The sequence below is a fragment of the Nanorana parkeri genome, unplaced genomic scaffold, assembly GCF_000935625.1.
Source record: "Nanorana parkeri isolate BGI_ZX_2015 unplaced genomic scaffold, ASM93562v1 scaffold1682, whole genome shotgun sequence".
NCBI classification, from domain to species: Eukaryota; Metazoa; Chordata; class Amphibia; order Anura; family Dicroglossidae; genus Nanorana; species Nanorana parkeri.
The window spans coordinates 9,728-36,874 of record NW_017307950.1 but is presented as its reverse complement, the minus strand read 5'-3'; the positions used below and the strand labels follow the sequence as shown (position 1 = coordinate 36,874).

The window sequence follows — 27,147 nt, the reverse complement described above, 5'->3', positions numbered from 1 at the left end:
GACCTTGAAGCCGCGCCCCCTTTCTGCGCGTTGCCTTGTGGGAGGCTGGGTGCTGCGTGCGGAGGCGAGAACGAGTCAAGATGGACGCGGGCTTCTTCCGCGTGAGTAAAGGGCTCTAAGCGTGGCAGGCCGCGCGGGACGTGTTTTGAGTTAGTGCGGGTGGTTGTTGGCTCTGTTCTGTGTGTGGAAGAAGGTTCTGGCTGGGTCAGGGAAATGGAGTGTGTCGCCGTAGAACCTTCATGAGCTAGGCCGAGGCCTGTCTAGTTTAGCCGTAACCGGTTGTTACAGAAGCCTACGCCGGCAGCTCGATCTGTCCTCCGTGAAAAATCATCCATCCCCGTGTGTTTGTCCTGCACCCCTCATAGCACCCTGTTGTTTTCCGTCAAAGGGGCCCCGTGTACATTAACGGGGCAATAAGGCTCCAGCCTGGGCTGACTGAACTGTGCGAAGGCGACTCCGTATACCTGTTGTCCTGTGAGAGAGCAGTCTGCAGACACAAAGTAGTATTGTAGATGAGGAAACGTCTTTTATTTTTTGTACTTGCAGTCATCGAGGCGGCCACAATCTGTGTTATCCCCATAAGCCCCATTTACACCTGAGCTATTTGAAACATGCTTCTAGAAGTGCGTCACGGTCACACTGAGATTTCAATGTTATTCTGTTATGCCCATTCACATCTGAACAGTGTACTGTGGCTCAGAAAAACGACAGTAGTTTCTTTGGAGCAATACTAACATGCTAAAGCCTTACAATGTATGTACAAACATGTGAAGAATGACCATGGGGGGTAATTTATCAAAACTGGAGCAGTTGCCCATGGCAACCAATCAGCTCAGTTTGCTCAGAGATTTGAAAATGAGAGAGATTAGCTGATTGGTTGCTGTGCAAATCTGCTCCAGTTTTGATAAATTCGCCCCCCCCCCTTACCCCCAAGTGTCCTTGGTGGCTTAATATTTACCAAAAAGCATGTAGTGCGAGCACTTAAAGTGACTCACTAGATAAAATAATCAAAAAGAACATATCACTGACTGTGGAATCAGGTAATATTTGCCTGTTGCATGGTTGATCTTAAAGTGCACCTGAAGCCTACATTTTTATTTAGTTACGGATAGAATGAAAGAAAATCCCACATTGTGAGTTGTCACCAGAACATAAATAGATGGGAAATCTTCCAATGGGGCACTAGTTCTGGTGACCCTGTTGGCCACCAGGGATTTCCTCTCACTTCCTGTTGTGGCCGTCTGACAGGAAGTGAAGGGGAATATCACCAATGGTACGCAGATGGCAAAAAAGAAAGTTGTCAAGCTTAACCGTCCTGTACTTTATCCAAAAATAGTAATAAAAAAAGTTTGGCTTGACTTCTTTAACAGAGCTACAAGTGGCTGTAAGACAGTAACACTTGCCAGCAACAGGATCACTATGCAGAACAGAGCAAGGTATGAAAATGAGAGCAAGGAATCCCTCTCGCTGGTGAGTGACATGCAGCAGCATTCTTGTTGATGAGGATTCATTCTCAGCCAGCCAGATAGAGCAACCTGTTGCTGGTAAGTTATTGACTCTGACCGGATCACGAGTGTACATACACTGAAAAGATCCAGCTGCACATCCCTGAGCTCCGCTGGAAAACTTGTATTACAACTCGTAATAAAGGTCATGGTTTGCCAAAACGTTTTATTTATAGATTTTAGACCAGCCTGTCCAAGCCTTTTTCCAAAGTGACTGACTACACTGTTGGTTTTAGCTGAAATTCTAACCGTGTATAGTCCTGCTGGCTGTCAGAATACAATAGCTGAGCAGGAGACATTCCTCCATGCTGTTTCGAGCAGTTTGAGGAATCTGTTAGATGTATTCTGTTCAGCCCGTAGGCTGAACAAAATATGTTATTGTATGGCTAGCTTAAAGATGAATCCAGGATACCATAAGCCCCCCCCCCTCCCTCCATTTAGCTGAAAATCAAACCTCAAAAGTTTGTGACGTCATCAGGTAAAAATCGGACCAAGCCACTTCAGGTGGTTGACGGAAGGTGTCCTCCTTCCTCATACGTCACTTCCTCCCCTTTCCCAGTGCTTCTCGTGTACACTACAGTTCCCATAATGCCATGGAAACTAGTAAGTGTGTAGTCATGGCAAGGACTATGGGCTGGTAAATTAATACTCGGCCTATCACTCAAATGACACTGGCACAGTGAGTGGTTCAGAACAAGCCGATACAGGGCTCAGTGGCCACTGGTCCTATATTATGGATTTGTGGGGGTAGAGTCCTGGAACGCAAGAGGCGAGGTATGATTTTGTCCATACTGCTACAACTGACACACAAAAGGAGAACATACTTACAAATAATGTGAAAGCCACAAATTACATGTTTTAAAAAAATGTTACCCGGAGTTTAGCTCATTCCTGTTATGTCTGATAGGTGTCAGCTGAATTGGAAGGAAGAAGAAATTACCCCAATGGGATTCATAAAAGCAGTGAAAACCTCGAAGGGTTCTAAATAGGGATGTTCAGATACGAGTGCCGATACTTGGCATTTCACGAGAACTACCAGGGTTGCAGCTGGGACCTGGCTCTGATGCTCCACCACTATCCTGAAATCATTAGTGAATATTGTTTTAGAAAAACTGTCACTTGGACTTGAAAAAAATGGTATTGGTGCATCATATATTTATTTAAAAATAAATCATACAATAAAACAGGGATGCCCAAATCCCAGGAGCTCCGAATGCTCCTTAACAATGACAGCTGCCTACTAACTTTTGAATTTTCCTCTAGTCTTGGAGCTGGAAAGGTATCAGTACTTGTACCGAGTAGGGTACTTGGTATCTGAACATCTCCAGTTTTAAACCTTCTCTTTTTGACTAGAGTTTATTACTGTCCCCATTAGTGACTTTGACATCCCTTAAAAAGGAAGTGAGGTGAATTCACATAAATGGGGACAGAGAAAACAATAAACAGTTGACTCTAAGAAGAAAAAAAATTATTTTCTTTTCGCCATACCTGGACTTTAAATTCCTACCCATGTTTGACAATGGAACCTTTTAGTACTGCACATCCACATTCTCCATGCAACTGTTTGAGTAGAATTTCCATAGGGTGCAGTGATAGGCATCTTCTTGAACATGTATAACAGCACTTTATAAGCTGTAATAAGGTCTAGAAGAAAAAGAGTGACGCTTCCTTCCTGCAATGCTGCACATAGCGTAATGCTGATTGACATCTGGAGCTTGTCATGTAAGGCCGATGTTACACTTGCGATCCTGCCACTGGTGAGAATTTTCCAGTGGCAGGATTACTGTGGAGAACCCTCTCCTTGCATAGATGCCTTCACCAGCCTAATGAGCAACACATTGGTTTTTGATGACTTAAAGAAGAACTCCAAGAAAACTTTGTTAACTCTTGCAGTAGGGCTACCCCCACACTGCAAGAGTTAAGTGCTTATACTCACCGATCCTTGGAGCTAGCCAGCTGTCACGGCGCTCCCTCCAGCCTCTCTCCTCCACTGCAGCATTTGAATCTTCCTCAGCATCCACATGTCTATACACTGTTTATACATGATGATTTATGGGACCTTAGAACGCTATAGAAGAGGGGGAGAGAGGCTCCAGGGTCCCGTCTAAGAACATGCTGGCTTAGCATCAGGTTAGTATAACCTTTTTTATTTTTACCTAGACAAAACAAACAGTTAACTCTTGCAGTGTGGGGGAAGCCACACTGCAAGGGTTAATATTTCCTGGAGTTCTTTAAACTCTGCAGTGGGAGAGTAATGCCTCCTTGATCCATCCGGCAAGGTATGGACGCATACAATCAAATTGAGTGTTTTCCATGTGCATTTAGCAATCCTGTCATTGGTGGGTATTTACAAGTGATGGGATCTCTATTGTGACATTGGTCTAAGACAGGAGTAGCCAGACTTTGGCTTTCCAGCTGTGTTAAAACTACAAATCCCATTTTTCTGGAAGTCATGCTTGTGGCTATCAGAATCTTGCAAAGCCTTAAGAGACTTCTAGTTCACAGTAGCTGGAGGGCTGATGTTTAGAAACCCCTGGGCTAAGGGCTCCTTATATTTTTTTATAAGCTATGATAAATGAACAAATATCTGGTAATTAGTAACATTGTAAAATTTCATCTCACAGCACATAAACATGCAAATTAAATATACAGAGGGAAATTTACCAACATCTGGAGCAGCTTTGCACAGCAACCAATTAGCTTCTCTTTCATTTTCAAATCTAAACTGAAAGAAGCTGATTGGTTGCTGTGCACAGCTGCTCCAGATTTTGTCTGCTCCAGTTTTGATAATTTCCCCTCACTGTATTTTACAGTAACTCAAATTGATGGCTTCCTGAACATAGTTGATGATTTCTTTTGGACTGAGCACTTTTCATTTTGGATTATATGGTTATACCTCGTCTCCAGTGTCCTGGCAAGAAAATAAGCCTGGCTGCACCTGTCTCATTGGTGACATTTGGAACATTTGAGACGTTACTGATTCCTGTGATATTCTATTAATAGCATTAGTCTGTGCCTGCTGGAGAACATAGTACAGTTGTATTGTGAAGGTTTGGACGGTGACCCAGTGTGTACATCCTCTGGCTCTCTGATAATGCAGCAGGCAGATAAGTGGCAGGCAGCATACTATGAGAGGTTGGAACGCCAGGCTCGTTTCATGTTCAAATTAGGAAAGTTATGTAAAAGAAACCAAACTCTTTGTTTACTATATATCCTGCGATCTGTCAAACCAATATGGATTTATTGCCTAAAATAAGTTGTCGTTTGCAGTGGACATTTGAGATTTCTATGGGATAGGATATCAATTATACAGAGCAGAAGAACCGGACACTTAGACTCTCTTTACTCACTCAAGTCAAGGTGACAGTGTTTGCAGATAGTCCATTCCTCATGTAGTTATACATGCCATGCCTCCTCCCTGAACTTCTAAAGCCCTCACTAACAAAGCACTATTTCTAGGTATAAGGGAGGATGTGACCTCTGCCATGTGGCAGTGCTTGGACTTGAGGGGCCAGTCACCAGGCCCCGCACACATAATCTGAGCCAATACAGATTGCATCAATAATATTCTGCATGGAGTTTGTACGGTTTTCCTTTGTCTTTTGTGGGGTCTTTTCACAATCTAAAACTATTGATAAGTTTATTGGCTTCCACTGTCAAATATGATTGTCCATTATATCAGTTGACATGGACTGATTTCATAGATTGTGTTCGGCGCAAACACTATGGTAGGGCTGCATTTAACGATTATTTTCATATTCAGTATGTTTGGCTGATTATTTTTTCGATTATTCAAATTTAAAAATAAAATAGATAAATGGAGTGTTACAAACATAATGTTTACTTAAGAATAAACCACATGCACCATTTTTGCAATCGTACCACACTGGAATGCACAGCATTGTGGTACCGGGCGTTTGGGTGTGGGTGATCACTGTGGGCGGGAGGTGTGTTTCGGGTGCCATTGAAATGGACGCACATCCCGCATTAGAATTTGTCAAGCCGAAACCAAATATTCCTTTTTTTTTTCCCCCCCCATTTTTTCTTTTCTTTGTTTTTCATGGATTTAAAATAATCTGCATTGGAAAAACACCAAGCCAATATAATAACCAAACCTTTAATAAAAGTATGAAAACCCGATCATCAGTTTAGACTTAGCCATGAATAATGGTCCGAGAATATAGCTTTAACTGGGGAAGGAAAATACAGCAGGCAGTGGCTGGGAGCAATAGCCAACCTGCTATTGGTTATTTTAAATCGCAATAGCCAATAGCAGGCCGTCTATTGCACCCGCTTGCTGTCAATCAGCAGAGGCACCTAAAGAAGAAAGTTCTCCTTCAGGTGGTCCTCTGCTGAGTGACAGGAGGCAGTGGGTGGGTGCAATAGCAACTGGCTATTGCTCCCAGCCGGCTTTCTACCGCTGGCTACAAGTCTCCTAACCGGCAGGGAACGGTGCTGGACACATCGATGGCACAGAGGAGCATGATGGCTGAAGGGGGCGGCTGGCACGGTCGAACATGGCGGGGGACGGGTGGCACGGAGGAGCATGGTTACTGACAGTGGTGACACAGGGGCAGCTAACGCTGGTATCTCCTCCCCACTGGATTCCGGCTGCAGCAGTGGAGGCTCTAGAGAGATCAAGTTGTTGGACCTCTGCTCACTGCTGGGCAGTGGCTGCAGGGGAATGTGTCCCCTCTCATCCCCGCTGGGAGCATCAGAGATCAGAAGGGACACAGAGCCCATGAAACAACTAATCAGGCAATCAATCAACTGATCGGTAATGAGAATCATTGACAACGATTCTCATTATCGACTATCCATACAGGTGAAACTCGAATAATTAGAATATCGTGCAAAGTTCATTTATTTCACTAATGCAACTTAAAAGGTGAAACAAATATATGAGATAGACTCATTACATGCAAAGCAAGATAATTCAAGCCGTGATTTGTCATAATTGTGATGATTATGGCTTACAGCTCATGAAAACCCCAAGAACCCCAAATCCACAACCTCAAAAAAGTAGATTATTACATGCAATCAATAAAACAAGGATTGTACATAGAACAATATCGGACCTCTGAAAAGTACAAGCATGCATATGTACTCAGTACTTGGTTTGGGCCTCTTTTGCAGCACTTACTGCAATTACTTTTGCACGATATTCTAATTATTCGAGTTTCACCTGTAGTGTAGGGCTGCAACAACTAAAGTATTGCCATTAAGTTAATACATGTGTAACAAGCACATTACACTAGTTATTTGAATGTTTATTGTTCAGTTTATTTTTATTAGCAAATATGTATACATGTAATTCATGAATATAGTTCTGTGGGGTATTTTTTCCCCAAAAATAGTTTTTCTATAATTTGTTCATCTTGTCATTTTATTTATTTTTATACATTGTAGGGCACAAGTGCGGAGCAGGATAATCGCTTTAGCAACAAACAGAAGAAGCTTTTGAAGCAGCTGAAATTTGCAGAATGTCTGGAAAAGAAGGTACAGTTTTGTTATTGAAATATTAACCTAGGCAACAGTTAATCTTTTTGCTGCTGGGGTTACATTATTGATTTAATGGAGAACACCACCAATATTAAAATGATATAGTGTGCAGGGCATTAACTCTTGACACATGACTTTAGTTGGAATCCCTTTGACACTGCAATGCTCATGGTGGAGTTTTGAAATTGATAGATCACAAAACCACAGTTTTGGTTTGAGCGATGCTTGCGTATAGCGAGTATAACCCATTTAGCCACCTCCAAGCCCATATGCACACAACAATATTAAGAGTACTCACCCAAACACTCGATATTGGCACCAATACTAGTATCGGTATTGGTGCATCCCTAGTTTTTGTGATGGGAGTTGAAAGGCCCTCTCTTTACCAATGTATTAGACTTCTAACTCCAGGTTGTGAGTAATTATATCTTAATGCTTTGTTTTGCATTGTAGCAAAAATTACATTATATCTTCTTTTTAGGTGGAAATGAGCAAAGTAAACCTGGAAGTAATCAAGCCCTGGATAACAAAGCGTGTAACAGAAATCTTGGGGTTTGAAGACGATGTGGTCATTGACTTTATTTTCAACCAGCTGGAAGTGAAGGTACTCCTCATGGAAGGTTTAGGGCATTGTTTTATTATGTGAATGCAATGTGTTTGACTTAGCATGTACATTGTGTGACCTTAATGCCAGTGTTGGTGGAAAAAGTTTAGCTGAAGGTACATGGTATTCAGACTGCAAGTCAGGAAGAAGTTAATGTTTTGCTGTGTGACATGATGGGTTAGATGGCAGTTTTCTAATGATGATGTGATTTATGATTTAAAAGGCCTGAACCAAAATGGAAGTTATTCCTTGCGTGTGAAGTATAGCACCATCACCTATTTAGGGCACAGCAGAGTGAGTGTCCAATGTCGCTCTGACCCAACTCTTGATGATGCAGTGTTTGTTCTGGAGGTGAGTTGTGTTACGGTGGATGAGAAAAAAAAAACCAAAACAAAAAAGCACAGTAAAGTTATGCATAATTAAAATTAATTTACACAGTTTAGCATAAGGGTATTCCATAGTTTATAAAAAAAACATTTTCTATTGCCTTCAGCGGGTAAGAAGATTTGGTTGCCTTCAGCATAATAAAATGTACTTAAGTGTTTATATTTTACTATACTAAACTTTATAACTTAGTAGAGGATCTATCATGTGTTTGAACTCACTTCTTTGTTTAAGCAAAAATACGCTGTCTTTATTTAATATTGATCAAATTATTAAGCGTTCAACATTGTAATCTATATACACTTTAAAAACATAAGGTCCTCTCAGTATCCATTCAAAGTGCTTTTTTGAATGTGACCAGTTCTACTCTGTTTTTTATATATGGGATGTTACCGTATTTCTTTAAACTGCACCTGTGCCCACACTATTGACATTTACTATTTACATATTTTTAACAAGCAGTAAAATAGTTTTATAGAAACATAGCACCCCGAAATCTCCCAACAGCTTATAATGTGAAGGTATTCATTCTCACAAATCGCAATAGACTCACCGGAACACCCATGCAATACAATAAAGGGTTTGCAGCCTGCCAAGATTGTAAATACGTTGGTATGCATAGTCTGGACACAGGTTTACTTTAAACACTCCACTGTTAACAAACAAGTTGGTCCAGAGATCAGTTGGATGCTTGCAAGTCAGCCAAGATAAAAAAAAAAAAAACATTTTAGCTTTTGTAGTGTTAATTTGAAGCATGAGTAAAAAGAATAGATATTTGATATCTTTATATTTGTGGTTGTGTACTCATTATTGCTTGTTCATTTTTTGCAATTTAGATAAATGATATAACATTAAACTCAAGGTGGTTGAGTTGCAGTAGGCAGTCGGAAGCAAGCCAAGCGAACACCTTTCTCTCCAGGGGAACTTGGAGATAACCCAAACCTCCCCCCAAGGTTCCAAGAAGAGGCTGAAGACTGCTGGAATCTGTACTTTGTGCTGTTGCGCTGTGCTTGTCAGAAGGATCTATATTGCTTGACTATGTACATATTCCAAACCGCCCAGTGATCTATAAAACCTTTTAAGCCTTTGTGGACTATACCCCTTATGATTGTTACCCCCCAGCTTAGTCATTTGACACATTGTAGGGCCATGCACAAAAGTCTTCTGTAGTCAACAAAGTTAATAGCAATTCATATGTAAAATTGTTTTGTAGTGCTGTTGCTTATGAAGTACATAGAATAGACTTTGCAAAGTCAAATGTGCAGGTATATAAACAATTTGGCAACATCCACAAAGGGTTAACAGGCCATTATTAATGTGCAGTCATTTGGCATGTATGCCACAAAGACCTACTAAAATGTAGTTTTCCCTAAATGTACAATTAGTAAAAAAACACACCTTGTTGAAATAGTTGTCAGTACTCACCTGTAAATCTTCCTGTTGTCTCTCTCTTTCAGAACCCAGACTCTAAAATGATGCAGATTAACTTGACCGGCTTTCTAAATGGCAAAAATGCCCGGGAATTCATGGGAGAGCTGTGGCCACTACTTCTGAGTGCCCAGGAAAATATTGCTGGGATTCCAACAGCATTCCTTGAACTGAAAAAAGAAGAAATCAAGCAGAGACAGGTGTTTTATTTTATTTAGTATCTTTTTATCAAGAGTCTTAACTAGGGTGATGTCAGACATGCATTTCAGCATCATGTCAGGTTAAGAGCTAAAAGTTGCTCAACCAGTGTTTTTTTCAGTGAATTGCCACTTTTTATACTTGTCATTAGACCATAGCTGCAACAACTGAAATTCATGAATGTGAGAAATGCTCGGATGCTTTGTTAGGGATGCACCGATATTAGTACTCGTACTCACCCAGATACTTCTGATGCTTATTTCCGATACCGGAACATCAGGAAGCTGGGCGGCAAGTCATTACACGCTGCCTGGCTTTATGCTCCATCGTTACTTGGTGATGAGGCAGCATGGAGCCGTCTTCCCGGCCAATCAGGAAGCCGTTGCTTCGATTCCTAAAGGACATTGTACTGTTTTAGTAAGTTTCCTTGTCTTCAAAGGCCCAGGTTGTCATTTTATAGGGCATGGTGACAGGTTTCTTGTCAATGCATATTTGCAGCATGTTAGTTATAGGCCTTATTCACAACCTTCAGTGCACAAGTTATCATTTTTAATTAAGTGTGAATGGGACCTTATAGTTTCCTTTTTTAATACACACTAAGCTGCAGTGCATATATGTGAATGAGCCACATGATCAGAAGATTGCTGTACCGTGACCTCTCATCTTTTCTCAAAACAAACTGGTTAAATGATATCAGACATGACCCCTGGCGTTATCTTCACCTGCTATCGTCCTCTCATACTTCAGCATACTATTTCTCCTTATGAGACAGATGTGAAGTTGTGGGCCAAGGATTTCCCTATCAATTTAGCAGCAAAAGCATTACTGAGTTATCGAAAAATGTGTATATTAACTCTATCAAATGTATGAAAAACGGTATTATAAGTAACACTCAACATGGATTTTTGAAAGACTGCCCTTGTCAGACCAATCTGTTAATGTTCTATTAGGAAGTAAACAATAGTTTAAATAAAGGAAGGGCAGTAGACATAATTTATCTGGCATTTGCACAAGTATTTGCCTCGGTGCCCCACATACACTTAATTTACAAAACAAAAGTGGTCACTTGTATATACATTGATTGAAAGCTGGCTTCAGGAATGGGTACAGAGGGTAGTGGTAAATGATTCAACCTCTAAATGGGCTAGGGTTTTGAGTGGTGTACCCTAGAGCTCTGTCTTGGGGCCAGTGCTGTTTATTTTGTTTATAAACAACATTGAGATTGGAATTAACCCCCTTCATGACTGGAGATGTGCACTGTACGTCCTGCCACCAAGTGCCTATATGACTGGCCACATGCACTGTACGTGACCAGTTATTTGCAGCTCTGTAATGCTGGTAACCGCTGATTCTCAGCGGTTACCATTCATTAATGTACCTATCTGTCCTCTAAAAATCAATATATAATATGAGTGGGTACATTTAGTAAGAAAGTATTACTGCTGTGGAAGAATCACATAGCATAAATGTAAAAAGTGTGTCAGTCATTTACGAACAGAAACTGAAAACTAGCTCGGTCATGAAGGGGTTAAGAGTTAAATTTCTGTATTTGCTGATGTTACAAAATTATTCAGAGAAACAACTTTGTCACAGGATGTGGCAGCATTACAGGAAGACCTGGATAAAATAATGGGATGAGCCGAGTCTTGGCAGAGGTTCATTGTGGAGAAATGCAAAGTTATGCATTTGAGTGCTAACAATATGCAGGCAAGATACTCGTTAGGAGGGGGTTACACTGGAAGGATCCGAGTTACAAAAAAGATTTGGAGGTTCTAGTGGACCATAGACTTAGTAACAGCATTGCTTCTGCATTTGAGCGATACATTGATACTCTTACCTCTTTACAAAGCACTGGCTCGGCCTTACCTTGAGTATGCAATCTAGTTTTGGTCACTAATCAACAGAAGAGATGGTCCTAGAATTGCAAAGAGTCCAGTGAAAGGCAAAAAAAATTTGGGGCTCAGCTTTGAGGAACAATTAAGTAAACTTACTCACGTTAGGGATAGTTGGAGTCAACGTGTGACATTGAAACTGTCACACATCGACTCTATATATCGGGAAGTGAGCGAACACATACCATCATTCGCTTTACTTCCCAATCATCTCCCTGAAGAGAGCAATGACTGTCAGTCACCGCTCCCCCATGGGTTTCCCCCCTCCCTTATCCTCCAGTGCTGACTGGAGAGTTGGGGGAGGGCATAGCTGGCTCTGCCTCTAGCGGGCAAGTAGCCTGCTATATACTCAGTTTTGGGTCACGGGAGGACGTTAGTATATGTGATCCTGTGACCCTAAAGAGAACTCTGGGGAAAAAGAGGTTACCTGATAGTTCTCTTTTAAAGTAGAATTGAAGCGAAAACTTTTTTTTTTAGTTTTGGCCAGTGTAAGGGAACCCCTGTCATTTTTTTACATTTATTTTTTTTAATCTTTTAGGGAGATTTCCCTTTCACTTCTTGCACCCCGATTGAGTGATTTTTCCATCTATTCCTTTTGTGATTACCATCCAAAATTTGTGATTTTTTTTCTTTCACTTTCAGTGATATCGATCACCAGGACAAGGGTGAATGTCCCTAACAGACAAAGACGGCAATAAAGACCTGACTGATATTTTATTCCCTCTCTCCCAAGTTAATAGGGACTATATAAAGTCAGTAAACACTTGTTTAATCTTGGGTCCTTGATGAGGACACGTGGCCAGAATATAAGGTTGAAGATTTAATCTGAAATTGGGGAGGGATTTCATTACAATCAGAGCAGCAAAAGTGTGTAACTGCCTTATCCAAATAGTGGTATCAGCTCGGGGCTATTGGCAGATTCAGAAAACTTCTAAATGCCTTCCTCACTGGGTACGATATAAAGGATATGTAAACACTTAAACATAGTTACTCATGGTAACCTGGGAATTAACATCCCTTTTATACCTAGAGAAACTGCATGCAGAATTCTTTAAAGGCAAAACAAAATAATCAGTTTTTCAAAGGGTGGAAATGCTTTATTGCTGCATAATTTACAAAAGAATAAATATATGATCTAAAATTTAAATATACAGGTGAAACTCGAATAATTAGAATATCGTGCAAAGTTCATTTATTTCACTAATGCAACTTAAAAGGTGAAACAAATATATGAGATAGACTCATTACATGCAAAGCAAGATAATTCAAGCCGTGATTTGTCATAATTGTGATGAATATGGCTTACAGCTCATGAAAACCCCAAGAACCCCAAATCCACAACCTCAAAAAAGTAGATTATTACATGCAATCAATAAAACAAGGATTGTACATAGAACAATATCGGACCTCTGAAAAGTACAAGCATGCATATGTACTCAGCACTTGGTTTGGGCCCCTTTTGCAGCATTTACTGCAATTACTTTTGCATGATATTCTAATCGAGTTTCACCTGTACTGCCTGGTATGTTAGAAATTGTAATGAGGCTCATCTAGCCACTTGCATAGCTCAAACTATCTTCTGATGATTATGTATATTTTGGTAATACAGTCATGGCCACAAATTTTGGAACCCCTGCATTTCAGTCAGATAATGCACCATTTTGTGCAGAAAATTGTTGCAATCATATGTGTAGGCATTCTCATGTTTCTTTTTGTCTATTAGTATGACACAAAAAAGCCAAATCTGACACATTCCACGCAAAACTCAAAAAATGGACTGAACAAAATTATTGGCACCCTCAATTATTATTTGTAGCACTGCCTTGTAAAAATTAATTTAAATCAATGAGTTTCTTACACCTCTCTACGGGAATTTTGGACCACTCTTCTTTCCACAACTGCTCCAGGTCTCTCAGATTTGATGGGTTCCTTTTCCCAACTGCTGTTTTGAGATCTCTCCACAGGTGCTCTATTGGAATCAGATCTGGGCTCATTGCTGGCCAGTCCAGTACTCTCCAGCGCTTTGTCTGAACCCATTTCTGGGTGCTTTTTGACCTGTGCTTTGAGTTATTGTCCCCTGTGGTAAGACCCATGACCTCTGACGGAGACCCAACTTTTTGACACTGGGCCCTACATTGCACCCCAGAATTCTTTGGTAGTCTTCAGATTTCATAATGCACACAGTCAAGACATCCAGTGCCTGAAGCAGCAAAGCAACCCCAAAACATCAGTGAACCTCCACCATGTTTGACTGTAGGGACTGTATTTTTTTTTCTTTAAAGGTCTCATTTCTTTTTTGAAAACAGTAGAATGATGGGCTTTACCAAAAAAAGCTGTTAATTTTGTGTCCTACCAATACAAACAAAAGACATAAACATGAGAATGCCTAAACATTTGTAATTGCAACAATTTTCTGCGCAAAGTGGTGCATTGTCTGACATGTCCAGATAATCCTTTATTATGCCCTCTAGCATTTTACAAACTACCGATGTTAGACTGACCGGCCTATGTTTCTGTTTCTTTGTGGTTTGGAGATATAGGCTGTCGCCTTGTAAACTAATTGGGCAATACTAAAGTGACACTAAACTTACAAAAAATGAATTCAGGAACCTTAAACTATTAAAGCGGACCTTTACCCATATGTTTAAAATAACAAACACCTTTTGAAATGTTTAATGGCAATCTATAAACCGATGCTTCTAGATAACTGCCGGTTTTTCTTTTCTTCTCCAGTCTTCTGACAGTGGCCGTGTTTACTAAGGGCAGATTACTAGCTCTCCTATTACTTCCTGAAAATCTGGCACATGTGACCATGCACATCATCTCAGGGAAGGAAAATGCCTTTCACTGAGATGAGATTTCCCAGCAATGCTCTTCTGATGACAAAGCAATCCTAGTGTGCATTGCGCTGTCAAACTGGAGTCATTTGCACTTTCAAAGCAGGAAGGGAATGCACTGCAAGTGTAAGTATTTCAAAATCACAGCATTGTACACCTGACATGTCTGTTATTATTAATCAGACATAGATGGATGCATTGGGAGAATTTGATTTTTGGGTGTAAAGGTCCGCTTTAGCAAAAATTTCAAGAATTCAATGGCTGCCATACTGACAGTAGGTCCTGTCCTGTCATGTAAACCAAGGATGTAGGTTTAACTGAAGTCCTGGATCTGTGGCCGAGGTCTTCTTTTTACCTGGTTAACCATTAAGAAAAATACTTATTTTCAGTAGCCCATGATTCAAATCAAAACTTTTCTTTTAGATTGAACAAGAGAAGCTTGCATCTCTAAAGAAACAAGATGATGACAAAGAGAGACGAGACAAAGATGACAGAGACAAAAGGGATCGTTCTAGAACTCCAAGGAGGTAATAGGTTTTTTACTTCTGTATACTCTTTCTGGTATTTCACATCCTGATCAAATTTGTTTAAAAAAAGGCACAATAAACCATGTGTGCAAATCCAGTAGCAAAACTCTCAATGCTCAGTCTGTGTATATATCATTGATTTTTCTCTCCTAGGATTCTTCCCAAATACTTTTGGCAGGTGTGAGATACTAGTTCATTAACAATATCCACATTTGGCTGTCCTAAAATGTGTTTTTGTTTTTGGGGGTTTTTTAGGCGTAAATCAAGGTCATCATCACCACGGAGAAGGTCTCCAAGCAGGAGAGAGAGGAAGAGAAGCCACTCTCGTTCACCAAGACACAAAACTAAAAGTCCAAGCCCTTCTCCAGTGTTTGAGAAAAAGGAGGTGGAAATTCAAGAACCTGAGCCTTCTCTAAAAGTGAAGGAACCATCTGTACAAGAGGCAACCTCATCAAGGTAATTATCAAAAGTAAACATTAAAGACCCCAAACATTAATATATATTTTTTAAAGCAGAGACCTTGTAGAATTAAATGGTGGCAGTTGGAATTTTTTTTTACACGATATTGCACAACTGTTTATATATATTTTTTTTTAAAAAACCAAATGCAAATTAATTTACTGTATACAAAAACAATATAATACTTCATTTTTTAAAAATATGTACTGAGTAAATGGATGCCAAATATGTTAAGCCTTAAAATCACAAGCATCCTTGACGGTACTCAAAATTGTCCATAGGCGATGCTTTAAAAACCTTTTTATTGGTCAATTTAGGTTTAACCATGAATAATGGTCCTAGAATTATTGCCCTCACTCTCGCATGCACGGCAATACCCAACATGTGTGGCGCAATCATTGTTTTCATTTATAGGTGCACCCAACAAAGGCAGGGGGTGGATGATTTTTATTATTTTCTTTTCTCTTAACCTTTATTGCTATCACACAGCCAACAACTTACTGAGGGAGTGTATATGAACTCCCAGCTCCTTAAGAAGCAAGGGTCTGATTGTTTTTTTTTTTTTTTTTTTTTTTTTTCTTGTTTTAAAATGACAGCAGATATGAAGCCTATAAGAGATATGGAAATCTAAAGATTTTTATTTTCTTAGCTCTAATTCTCTGGGAGACAATGCTTTACTCCTTTAACACTTTAATTTTTTACATTATGCCTCAACCGACTCATTACTTTTGGGCAAAAGGAAAGCTTGCAAAATTTAGTGGTGAAATTACTTCAGTAATTCTTGTTTTTTGTACAGCTATTGCTTTGCTTTTCAATTATATTTCTATTTGCATTTTTTAAATTTCGTATTGAAATGTTATTTTGTTCAATTTTCTGCAGTTCCAAAATGGTGGCAATGCAAGACTCAGACAACTTAACCATCTGCTTCTTTTCACTCAGTGATATAGTGAAAGCTTCCAAACCAGATCTTGTGGTAGAAACAAAGGAAACATCACCTGAGCCCAACTCACGAAAGCTAAAAGAGAAAGAGCGACATCGTCACAGATCACGCTCGCGCTCAAAATCGAAATCTAAGTCTCATTCCCCTTCCCACTCTAGAACGCGCAGACGTCACCGATCAAGATCTAGGTATTTACCAATGAATTGCAGTAGAATTTTCATTATTTTTGCATCTATTTCAGAGGTGTTCTTTTGCTTTTTATGTAATGAACACTTGTGTGTATACATGTAGATTAATCTCATGTGACTTTTTTTTTTTAATGATGTTGAATACCTGTTATAAAAATGAATTTTCAGGTCTTACAGTCCTAGGAGAAGACCCAGCCCACGACGTAGACCTTCACCAAGGAGGAGAAGTCCACCTCGCCGCATGCCACCACCTCCTAGGCACAAGAGAAGTAGGAGTCCAGTCAGGCGGTAAGTTATGGGTTAAGGCAGTCCTATAAGAAACAACTTTTTAGACGGTATGAATATTGCAGGGATTTTTTTTCTGAATGTCTGTTAGCATTCATTATGGAACACAGAATATATTTGTAGTATACAGTGAGGGGGATTTATAAAAAGTGGAGCAGAGAAAATCTGGAGCAACTGTACATGGCAACCAATTGACTTAATTCTTTCATTTTCAAATCTTAACTGAACAAACTGAAAAGAGAAGCTGATTGGTCGCCCTGGGTAACTGCTCCAGATTCTCTCTGCTCCGGTTTTGATAAATTCCCCCCAGTGTATTCAGATCCCCATAATGACAAAGTAAAAACAATTTATTAAAAAGAAGAAACTGAAATATCACATGTACTTAATTATTCAGACGCTTTACTCAGCACTTGGTTAAAGCACCTATTGCAGCAATTAAAGCCTCCAGTCTTTTTGGGTGTGATGCAACAAGCTTTGCACACCTGGATTGGGGGATTTTCTGGCATTCTTTGCAAATCCTCTCAAGCTCAGTCAGGTTAGATGGGGGCCGTCGGCCATTTTCAAGTTTCTCCTTTTTGGCTTTGTGCTTAGGATCGTTCTCATGTTGAAAGGTAAACCTTTGGCCCAGTCTAAGGTTGCCCATACACTGCACGATTATCGTACGATAATCGTATGCGATCGGGTTTTCGTACGATAATCGAGCAGTGTGAACGGAGACGTGCGACCGTTTCTACTGTACGGTCGCACGTCTTCTGTCGAACCAGCATGTTCGAAAACCAGCCGGGAATCGTACGATTCTCGGCTGGTTAGAACGGTGCTCGGAAGATAAATGCTGAACGGGCCGGTGTGCGCACGCGCACACTGCCCGTTCAGCATTGCGGTCATCGGAAGCCCGCCCCTCAGGAGGGCGGGCTTGCGATGATCGAGAGTGCGATCTGCCTGTCCAAGATAGGCAGATCGTACGTTTTTTTAATCCCTTTACAACCATCGCAAGACTAAAGTCTTGCGATGGTTGTAGAGTGTATGGCCACCTTAAGATCCTGAGCGCTGTGGAATAGGTTTTCATTGAGCGTATCTCTGTACTTTGCTCCGTTCAGCTTTCCCTCAACCCTGATCATTCTCCCGGGTCTGCTGCTGAAAAACACGCCCACAGCTTGTTGCTGCCACCACCATGCTTCACTGTTGGTAGGGTATTGGGTAGGTGATGAGCAGTGCCTGGTTTCCTACAGACAGAACGTTTAGAATTGAGGCCATACAGTCCAAACTTGGTTTCATCAGACCAGAGAATCTTGTTCCTCAGTCAGAGTCCTTCAAGTTCTTTTTTTGCAAACTCCAAATGGCTTTCATGTGTTTTGCACTGAGAGGCTTCTGTCTACTCCTAGGCACTCTGCCATATAGGCCAGATCGGTGGAGGGCTGCCGTGATGGTTGTCCTTCAGGAACTTTGTCCCATTTCCACATGTGAACTTTCAGTGCAACAGAAATTTTTGTGTAGCCTTCCCCAGATCTGTCTTTCTATAATGTTGTCTCTGAGCTCTGCAGGCAGTTCCTTTGACCTCCTGGCTTTTGCTCTGATACAGTATGCATTGTCAGCTGTGAGGCCTTCTATAGAGAGGTGCGTGCCTTTCCAAATCATGTCCAATCAATGTAATTTACCACAGGCGGACTCCATCTGAGAAACTTCTCAGCAATGATCAAGAGAAATGGGAGGCACCTGAGCTAAAAACTCAAGTGTTGTTGCAAAGGGTCTAAATTCATATGCCAATGTGATATTTCAGTTTTTCCTTTTTCATAAATTCACAGGCATTTCTAACATTCTGTTTTCACTTTGTCATTATGGGGTACTGCATGTAGATTAATGAGAAAAAAATAATTTAAACAACTGTAGTATCAGACTGCAACATGACAAAATTGAAAAAAATGAACGGAGTCTGCATACTTTTTGGATGCACCTAAGCGAAATTTGGCAACAAATTTGTGTGTACCTAGAAGTTAGAGTTGGCTTTATAACTTATGTTCATGTTGCCTGTGTCAGAGAATTTGCTAAGTAATTGTAAAATAAAAATGTATCATACAGAAGGCGACGCTCTTCAGCATCTGTATCTGGAAGCAGCAGCTCTTCCTCATCATCACCGTCACCCCCACCTCCAAAGAAACCACCCAAGAGAGTGTCTTCTAGCCCACCACGCAAGCCTCGCCGCTCACCCCCATCTGCTAGTCCTCCAAGAAGGCGTTATAGACAGTCTCCTCCACCAAGCCCTCCGCCAAAAAGGCTTTCTCCCTCTCCACAGACCTCTCGTCCCAGAAAGCTTCGAGGATCTGTTTCTCCTTCCCGTGTACAAGGTAGGTTTTACCCCCCCCATTTTCTCTTTTCGTATAGAAAATCCTTGGTTTTCCAGGAGTGACTATGCAGTCATTTTATGTTTAGAAGTTTGATTCCAGTCTTTTGAAAGTGCAGTTCTAGAAATGTTATACATGTGAGCAAAAATTAGCTTTTAGGGCCTGTTCACACGACGTCCGTTTTGGGTGCTGACCGGATCCGTACGCTGCTGCACTAAAAATGCATCCCAATGTATCCCTATGTGTTTTATGGGCTACAGTTCTCACGTGCGCAGTCCGTTCAGCTTACGACAGAAAAAATACTGCATGTCACATTTTGTCTGCTTCGGAAGCGCACGAAAACGGAAGGGAAACGCAACGCAATGCAGCTAAGGAAAAAAAAAAATCGTATTCTTGCTCCACTTATGATATCAACGATAGACAGACAGGTTGGGGGTAGAGGTAACGACATGAACTGCAAACATTTGGAACATGCCCATTACCTTGCCATGGACATATGAGTAAAGGAAAAAAAAAATATCCGGGTGACCTCGCAAATCCTCATACAAACTCCAGAACTGACCCTTGGAGTCCCGGAGGCTCAAGATCGGGTGTACCCAATAACGACGTCTCCTGCTGGCTCGTTCTCTGCAGATTGCTGTAGCCAGCACCATCAACATGCCTGCAAATATGTGATACATGTCTGATCACCAGCTTTACATACACAAAGGGAAGTAGATGTTCCGAGAGGGCTGAATCTGCATACTGACAGCCCCTTGGCTAAAAAAAAAATGAACTGTCAGCATCCGGACCGAAAACGCACAGCATCAGCAGCTCCACGTCTGCTGATCAGGACCTGATCTCATGTGAACAGGCCCTTAGGCTGGGTTCACACCTAGGCGATTCGCGGTAAAAAAAAAAGCGTGACAAACGAGCGTTTCCGAGGGCTACTTGGCTGTATCCCAATGGAAACGCGAGACCAAAACGCCCCAAAGAAGTACATGTACTTCTTTGGGCGTAGGCCGTTTTGTAGCGAGTTCAGACAGGCTGAAATACGGAACGGTGTGAACCAGACCAATTGAAAACAATGGGATTTAGATGTTTGAGCGTTTTGTAGAGCGTTGAACGCGCGACAAAACGTAAAGGTGTGAACAGGGCCTTAGGATAGCTGTCTTAGGATGCTTTTACTGGATGTTACACTATTTAGTTCTCAAGGTAAATTGTAGCAGTACCTCTCCTTGAAGATAGCATTACATGTTGGTCCTGCCTGCAGATCATTTTTTGAAAGATGTTAAATGAAAAGCGCCAAAAAACTCTTTAAGCAGTTACAGCAAGTGGGGTTTTTTTTTTTTTTGTCATTTATGTCTTTTTTAACAGAGCACTAAGGCCCAACCTTTTTTTTTTTGCCATAGTTCTCTTCACATGAGGACATAAACGAATGTTCTCCTGTGACTCAAAAATATGCTGAGAGTGCAGGGCCGCAGCCAGGATGCATCTACCACAGCTGCCTGATTGAGGCAGAGCCAGCTGTGCCCACCCCCTCCCCATCCGTTCCTCCTGCCTTTGCTGGAGGAACAGTGAGGGGAGGGGTGAACCCCTTCAGGGAGTGATGACCGTTACCATTCTCTGCAGGGAGGAGATCGGATTCCCGATCAATAGAGCTGACGTTTGACAGCTTCAGTGTCACACATCGGCTCTAATTTTGGGGATGAGTGTAATTCACTCTCCTTTTAACTATTTATTTTATTCTACCATCTAGTACCAAAACACAAACTTCCAGAAAAGCGGAAGACCCCATCGCCACCTCCAAAACCTCGCAAAACAGACACATCTGATTCAGGTGAGGTGATCACTTCAGCAGTAATATTTTCATTGATGGATAACCCTATATATATATAGATCGATAGATATCCATCTATCGATCTATATATATATCGGATTATTAAAATATCATATAGGTTCTTTATTAAGAATCTGACTTATCTTTGTAGATGATGAAAAAGGCGGTAAAATGGGAGCGTCGGATTCGGTACAGCAGCGTCGTCAGTACAGAAGGCAGAACCAACAGTCGTCCTCTGGTATAAATTACATCTTATTTTGTAACTCAAAGCAATTCCTCTTGAAATGTGATATATTATTTCCTATTAAAACCCCTTTTCAAAACTTGTAGGCAAGTGGCCTTAAGCTGTCTGTCTGAAAGACATGAGTTTGAAATAGTCTTATCACATTGAGTTCAACTGGCAGCATATATGAAAGTCTGTGTTAAGGATAGGCTAAAGTTGGGCAGGTGTGGCCTATGCTTGTGACTCATCCTTCTATTGCAGGGGTCTCAAACTCAATTCCCTCGGGGGCCACTCGACACATTATTTTCTCCCATGGGGGCCGCTTGCCAAATTTTATACTTTAAAATAAAATGTAACTATATGCGGTTTGGTACTACGGACCCTAATACACACACAAAAGGCCCCATTCATATGTGTAGGTTTAGGTGCGATTAGGGATTCCTGAGTCAGAAACTTGCGTTTTCCTGCAGCAGAAATCCCTAATCTGGTGTTTACAAGTGACAGCTGTCACCTATTCAAGTTAATGATCAGGTGACAGAAGTTGCATGTAAACTCCTGCACACCACATGTAATATGTGATCTGATATTACATGCGCTAGGAGAAAACTCCCTGAATGCACAATCATTGCGTCCAGAGAGAGTGATTGATTCCTAACCGAATGTAATCATATCACGTATCATTACATGCGGTGTGCAGGCGTTTACATGCAACTTCTGTCACTGATCATTAACTTGAATAGGTCATCCATGACAGCTGCCCCTTTTTAAATGCCAGATTAGGGATTCCTGCTGCAGGAAACGCATGTTCCTGTCCCCCTAATATAAAATATTTTCCATTCCCCCCACACACACGTAAAATAAAATACACAGCCCCCTCTCCTGCTTACATTGCATCTGTGAGCCACGATCATCCGTGACCGCGTAACAGACTTGTGAGTTGGCTTCGGGCCACATACCGGTAGTACCGGCTCGCCGGCCGGTACTTTGAGACCACAGGTCTATTGGATAACTTGGCAAGGATATTGCTACAGATCCCAGCAGAAATTGGTTTGTTCAGGGTCCAATGTTTTGCCACTTTACTCAGATGTTTGCCTCTTTTAAACTGGCCATACACCTATAAATTATCTGCAGATTTTCTATGGTCAGATAAAAAAAAAGTGCAACAGATTCCTCCATCTACGCTAAACTGTGTGGATGGAGGAATCTCCCACTGGGCCAAGCTTCAGTATCTTGCTTGTCAGCCCCGCTGGCTCTCAAAATAACTGAACAATGCCTGCATCCAATCAGATTGTTCAGGTATTTTGAGAGCCAGCGGGGCCAACTAGGAAAATACTGAAGCTTGGCCCAGTGGGAGATTTCTCCATCCACACAGTTTTGCATAGATGGAGGAATCTGTTGCACTTTTTTTATCTGACCAATGAAAATCTGCAGATAATCTATAGGTGTATGGCCAGCTTTAGAATAGCTAGCCTTGTTTTTTGAAACCCTAAGGCCCGGTTCACACCTGGGCGTTTTGTAGCGTGTTCCTACGCTCTGCAAAACGCTCCAACACCGAAATCCCATTATTTCCTATGGGTATGGTTCACACCTGGGCGTAGTACAGGCCGTATGAACGCGCTACAAAACGCCCTACGCCCAATGTACAGGAGCTTCTTTGGGGCGCGTATCCATTGGGATACAGCCAGGTAGCTCTCGGAAACGTGTGTTTGTCGCGCGTTTTTTTTACCGAGATTCACATACTCGACAAACGCGTGTATTCGATACGCCTAGATGTGAACCCAGCCTAAAGCTATTAAGGGGAATTGGCTACTCATAATCATCCCTAGAAGAGCGAAACTCTGAGGTCTTGTTTCCAGGGTTAGTTAGAAGGAATGACCTTCCACTTACATGTGACTCTTTTACTTATGTCCTGTGATTTGAGTTAGATTTCTGCAATTTTATAGACTCTGGATCATCCTCCTCTTCAGAGGATGAGAGGCCAAAGCGCGTAGCAGTGAAGAATGGAGAGGTTGGCAGAAGGCGCAGGCATTCAGCATCAAGAAGCCCTTCACCTTCAAAGAAAAGACCTAAGGATCCATCTCCACGGTACTTCTTTTAAAAAAATGTTGTGGGTAGAATTGAAGTTATAATGCATCTTTAGGTTTTAATGAGCTTGAAACTGTTTATTTCCTTCTTGCTGTCAGGATGCAGACTGTGAAAAGGTGGCAGTCACCTCTTCTTAAAAGGTTGGTTTAGGCATGGCTTTTGTCCTCTTGCAGCTGGTGTAGGTAGTTTCTACTGATTGATCAGACTGCTCCCCTGGTAGCATAATCTAGTATTCCCATTCTTGCTACAGTACTTGTATTACTTTATCTTGTGCTGTCTTTAATCTGTATTTAAAAATTCCTTGAGCATATAATTAACAAGCCTAATATAATCCCTAATAGTTTGGGAAAATATGGTACTTAAAAACAATTCATGCCAAACTTCTCTATGAATTTTGGGTCAATTTTCACTAAAGATATTCTTTATTAAACCTTAACCTGCATTCTCTTTTCAAGCCTTCAGTTGATATATCAGCCTTGTGGTGTTATTTTGGATTCTTCATTTTATTTTAATAATGTTAATGTCCCCATCAGTTCCTCAATTTAAATTCATTCTTTGCAGATAATTATTCTTCCCGTTCTGTCTCTAGGACAGAAAGCGAAGGGAATATCTCCAACAGCACACAACAAAGGACAGGGGTTTTAACTAAATCGTTATGACTTTACGTACATTAAGGGCTTGTTTACACCAAATCCAGTGCGTTCCTCACAGTTAGTGGCTGGGATGCGCTGCATTGCATAGAGCAAGCCTTCCTGCATTCTGGTGGTGCATTCAAATCAATGGCCATATGTCTCGCCCTGCAATGCGATTGCCCACACCAGAACGCGTGGCACAGCAATGCCTGCAGTACATTTGCAAAAAATAGTGTTATTGACTTGAATGCAACCGCACGCCCCCTCCCGACACAGAATGCAGAGAGGCTTACACACTGCATTTGGTGTGAACAAGCCCTAAAAATTCATATTTACATTTTGTTATGTATTGGCACTTCTGTATTTGTAAACAAAACAATTATTGTACTTTTACAGCAGAAGAAGGAGGAGTCCAACTCCACCTCCACCCAGAAGAAGGCGCAGTCCTTCTCCTGCTCCACCACCCAGGCGCCGCCGATCTCCATCTCCTCAAAGACGCAGGTAAGGGTTAATAAGATAAATCAAAATTGATGAAGTCCTTGTTTAAGTTATATTTAATTTCTTTAACAAAACCATATTAACTCTGTCAACAATGCCACGTTTCATTGAGATTATAAAATGACCGCCACATTTTTATTTACTTTATAGATCTATGTCGCCTCACAGACATACTTCTTCTCAAAGACGGTACTCACCACCCATTCAAAGGAGATACTCCCCCTCTCCACCCCCAAAAAGGAGGACTTCTTCACCGCTGCCCCAGCCCCCTCCAAAACGTAGACTATCACAGTCTCCTCCCCTTTCAAAGCACAGAGTATCGCATTCACCCCCACCGAAACTTAAAGGATCTCCTGGGGGAAAGAGGCGTTCTCCATCACTGCCCTCTAAACAACGAAAAGGAACTTCTCCTAGCCGACCAGGGCGGGAAACCCGGTCCCCACCACAAGCTAAACGTTCTTCACCTTCTCCACGTCCACGAGCAGCACGCAGCTCTGAGAGTCCTCTGACTCACAGGAGGGGAGAGTCTCCAACTCCTCCTAGGAGGCAGCAGTCCCCTTCACCAAGCACTAGGCCTATTAGACGAGTATCACGGACTCCAGAACCGAAGAAACCTATCAAGTAATTGTTTTTTTGGCCATCCATTATACTGTATAAATATTAAGTCTGGATAATAAATACTAATATTTGCTTTTTATTCCTAGGGAATCTCCCAGTCCACAGCCTGCAAGAGGCTCATCGTCGCGATCTGTTTCGGGGTCCCCTGAACCAGCTCCAGCAAAACAAATAGTCTCTCGGTCAAGATCTCGCTCTCAATCTGTCAACTGGTCTCCAGCTCCAGCCCCTGCTAAGAAAACCAAGAGTACCACCCCTAGCCCATCTCCAGCTCAGGTATGTAAACTGCATTTCTGAAAAAGTGAAAGAAACAACATATAATTAATTTACTAATTTATCAAAACTTCTTTTGCTGTCTGATGCCACTCCCTAGGTTATTTAATGCGGACCTTCACATCGTCAAAAATAAAGGCGCCTTTAAAAAAAAAAAGTTTAGAAATGGCAAATAGAAAATATATATTTTACTTTTAACTGCAAGCTTATGTTTTCTACAAATATATTTTTCGGCGTTTTTAGAGCTTTTCTCCTGGCCGTCATTTTAAGTAAGGGCAGAGTATTCTCTTTTCACTTTCTGGATTTCATTCCACTCCACATATGATGTAGTATGTGTAATCTCAGTAGGAGGTATAAACAGCTCAATAAACTAAGGAAATCTTTCAGGATGAAATGGTGACGTAGCATTCCCATGGTGCAGCTGTGAGGCTCTGGCTGCATCACCATTACCTAAAGAGATCAGGTAATGATGTGAAATTGTAACAGAGTTTAGCTTTTGTTTTAAAAAAAACTTGCAGATGCTTTGGGATTAGCATTCACCGGTTCATGCAATGTATTTGTGGGGGGAGGAGGTCTGCTTTAAATCCAGCTTTTGTTCAAAAAAATGTTGGAGCTACTATTATGAGCAAGTCTGTCATCATGTAGTAAATGTATAAAGATCATGGCCGATTTGCATATTCATGCTTCCTCTGTTTCAGTCCAGATTGTCAACCTATGTTTTGCAAAAAATTCCCTCCCCTCGCCCTACTCTTTAATAGAGAATGGTCCTGTCGGTCACTTACAAAAATCAAAATAGCGTTTCCTAGCAGGAGAAGAGCTGTACTACTCTGTCCAGGCCTTGTGTCTTCCTACCTTCCCTCCATTTCAGCACTGCAGCTTCCATCAGACTCTCCAGCTTTCAAAACCTCCAGGAGTGTCCGTCCCCTGTGTCTTCTGCTATGCACCATGGTTCTTTCCACCAACCTTGCATCACTACAAAGACACAACAGTGACATGGGGAATGCATGGTGGAACCACAGCCTATTGTGGGGTCGCAGACATCTGCACTCCCTGTAAATCGCTTTAAATATTTTGTTGTTGGTTTTGGAAGGGTTACATCATAAGAGCCAGTGTTTTAAGTACTGTTTTTTTTTCTTGTAGACCTCTGATCAGGATGGTGGTGGAGGTAAAAAGAAAAAGAAGAAAAAGGACAAAAAACACAAAAAGGAGAAGAAGCACAAGAAACACAAAAAACATAAGAAAGAAAAGGCTGCAGCTGTTGCATCTGCTGCATCTCCAGAACCCGTTGAACCTGAAATTGACGTAGACATTGAAGAAAAGAAGGTGAGGCAGACGCATGTTTGCTGAAGCTCCACATTACGAACACTACCATTCATAATCCATCCAGCTCCCGAAACTTGCCTTTTCCCTGGTTCCCAAACCTTAAGGTCACCTCTGCATTAAAACTAGAGGCATATGCTTTACCTTGTAGACGCTGTTAATTCTGGGGGTGGGAAACATAGGGAGCCCCATTAACAAGTTTCGGTAGCAAATCACTGTTCTGCCTCCTTTTCTGTCTTCTGCTGCAGCGTAATAAAAATTCTGCTGATGCCGGGCGTGTACCTCCCTAAACAAAAATCCTGTACATTTCCCCCCCACCAGGAGACTGAAAGTGATGGCGATGGAAATCTAGACGATCTGGAGAAGCATTTACGAGAGAAGGCTCTACGTTCCATGAGAAAAGCGCAGGTTTCCCCCCAGCCCTAGTGGTGTTCGCTTTCCAGTTACAATAGTGTACATTTTATATAATTTTTTTTTCAAATGGTTGAAAGGGAACCTGTGATGTGAAAAACACTTGTCTGCCATCGCTCCTGCTACTTCAAATCCTGGTTGCCTGGCTGTACTGGAATCTTTACTTGCTTAGTCACTAACTAG

General features: G+C 41.4%; 1 protein-coding gene across 5 annotated transcripts; it reads left to right on the top strand.

Annotated features, from left to right (window-relative positions):
* Positions 1 to 27,147, top strand: SRRM1 (serine and arginine repetitive matrix 1). 5 transcript variants are annotated; one of them, XM_018571118.1, is made up of 18 exons: positions 1 to 101; positions 6,915 to 7,004; positions 7,489 to 7,611; positions 9,453 to 9,623; positions 14,774 to 14,877; positions 15,133 to 15,333; positions 16,276 to 16,464; positions 16,633 to 16,752; positions 18,826 to 19,091; positions 20,827 to 20,907; positions 21,059 to 21,145; positions 23,074 to 23,215; positions 23,314 to 23,355; positions 24,244 to 24,348; positions 24,496 to 24,966; positions 25,050 to 25,236; positions 26,374 to 26,556; positions 26,875 to 27,147. In XM_018571118.1, exons 1-18 carry the CDS (start codon positions 81 to 83, stop codon positions 26,977 to 26,979), a joined length of 2,688 nt encoding a protein of 895 aa, XP_018426620.1. In that variant the 5' UTR covers positions 1 to 80; the 3' UTR covers positions 26,980 to 27,147. The 5 variants fall into 5 exon arrangements, with proteins under 5 accessions (XP_018426620.1, XP_018426623.1, XP_018426622.1 ...); XM_018571121.1 differs by having other exon boundaries at positions 26,802 to 26,967; XM_018571120.1 differs by lacking the exon at positions 23,314 to 23,355.

Excerpts from the sequence above, each read along its gene's own strand:
- SRRM1 (XM_018571118.1), top strand. The coding sequence starts at position 81 with ATGGACGCGGGCTTCTTCCGC. Across the intron at positions 21,146-23,073 it reads GAACCAACAGTCGTCCTCTG|ACTCTGGATCATCCTCCTCT; the intron begins GTATAAATTACA and ends GCAATTTTATAG. Across the intron at positions 24,349-24,495 it reads CCATCTCCTCAAAGACGCAG|ATCTATGTCGCCTCACAGAC; the intron begins GTAAGGGTTAAT and ends TTTACTTTATAG.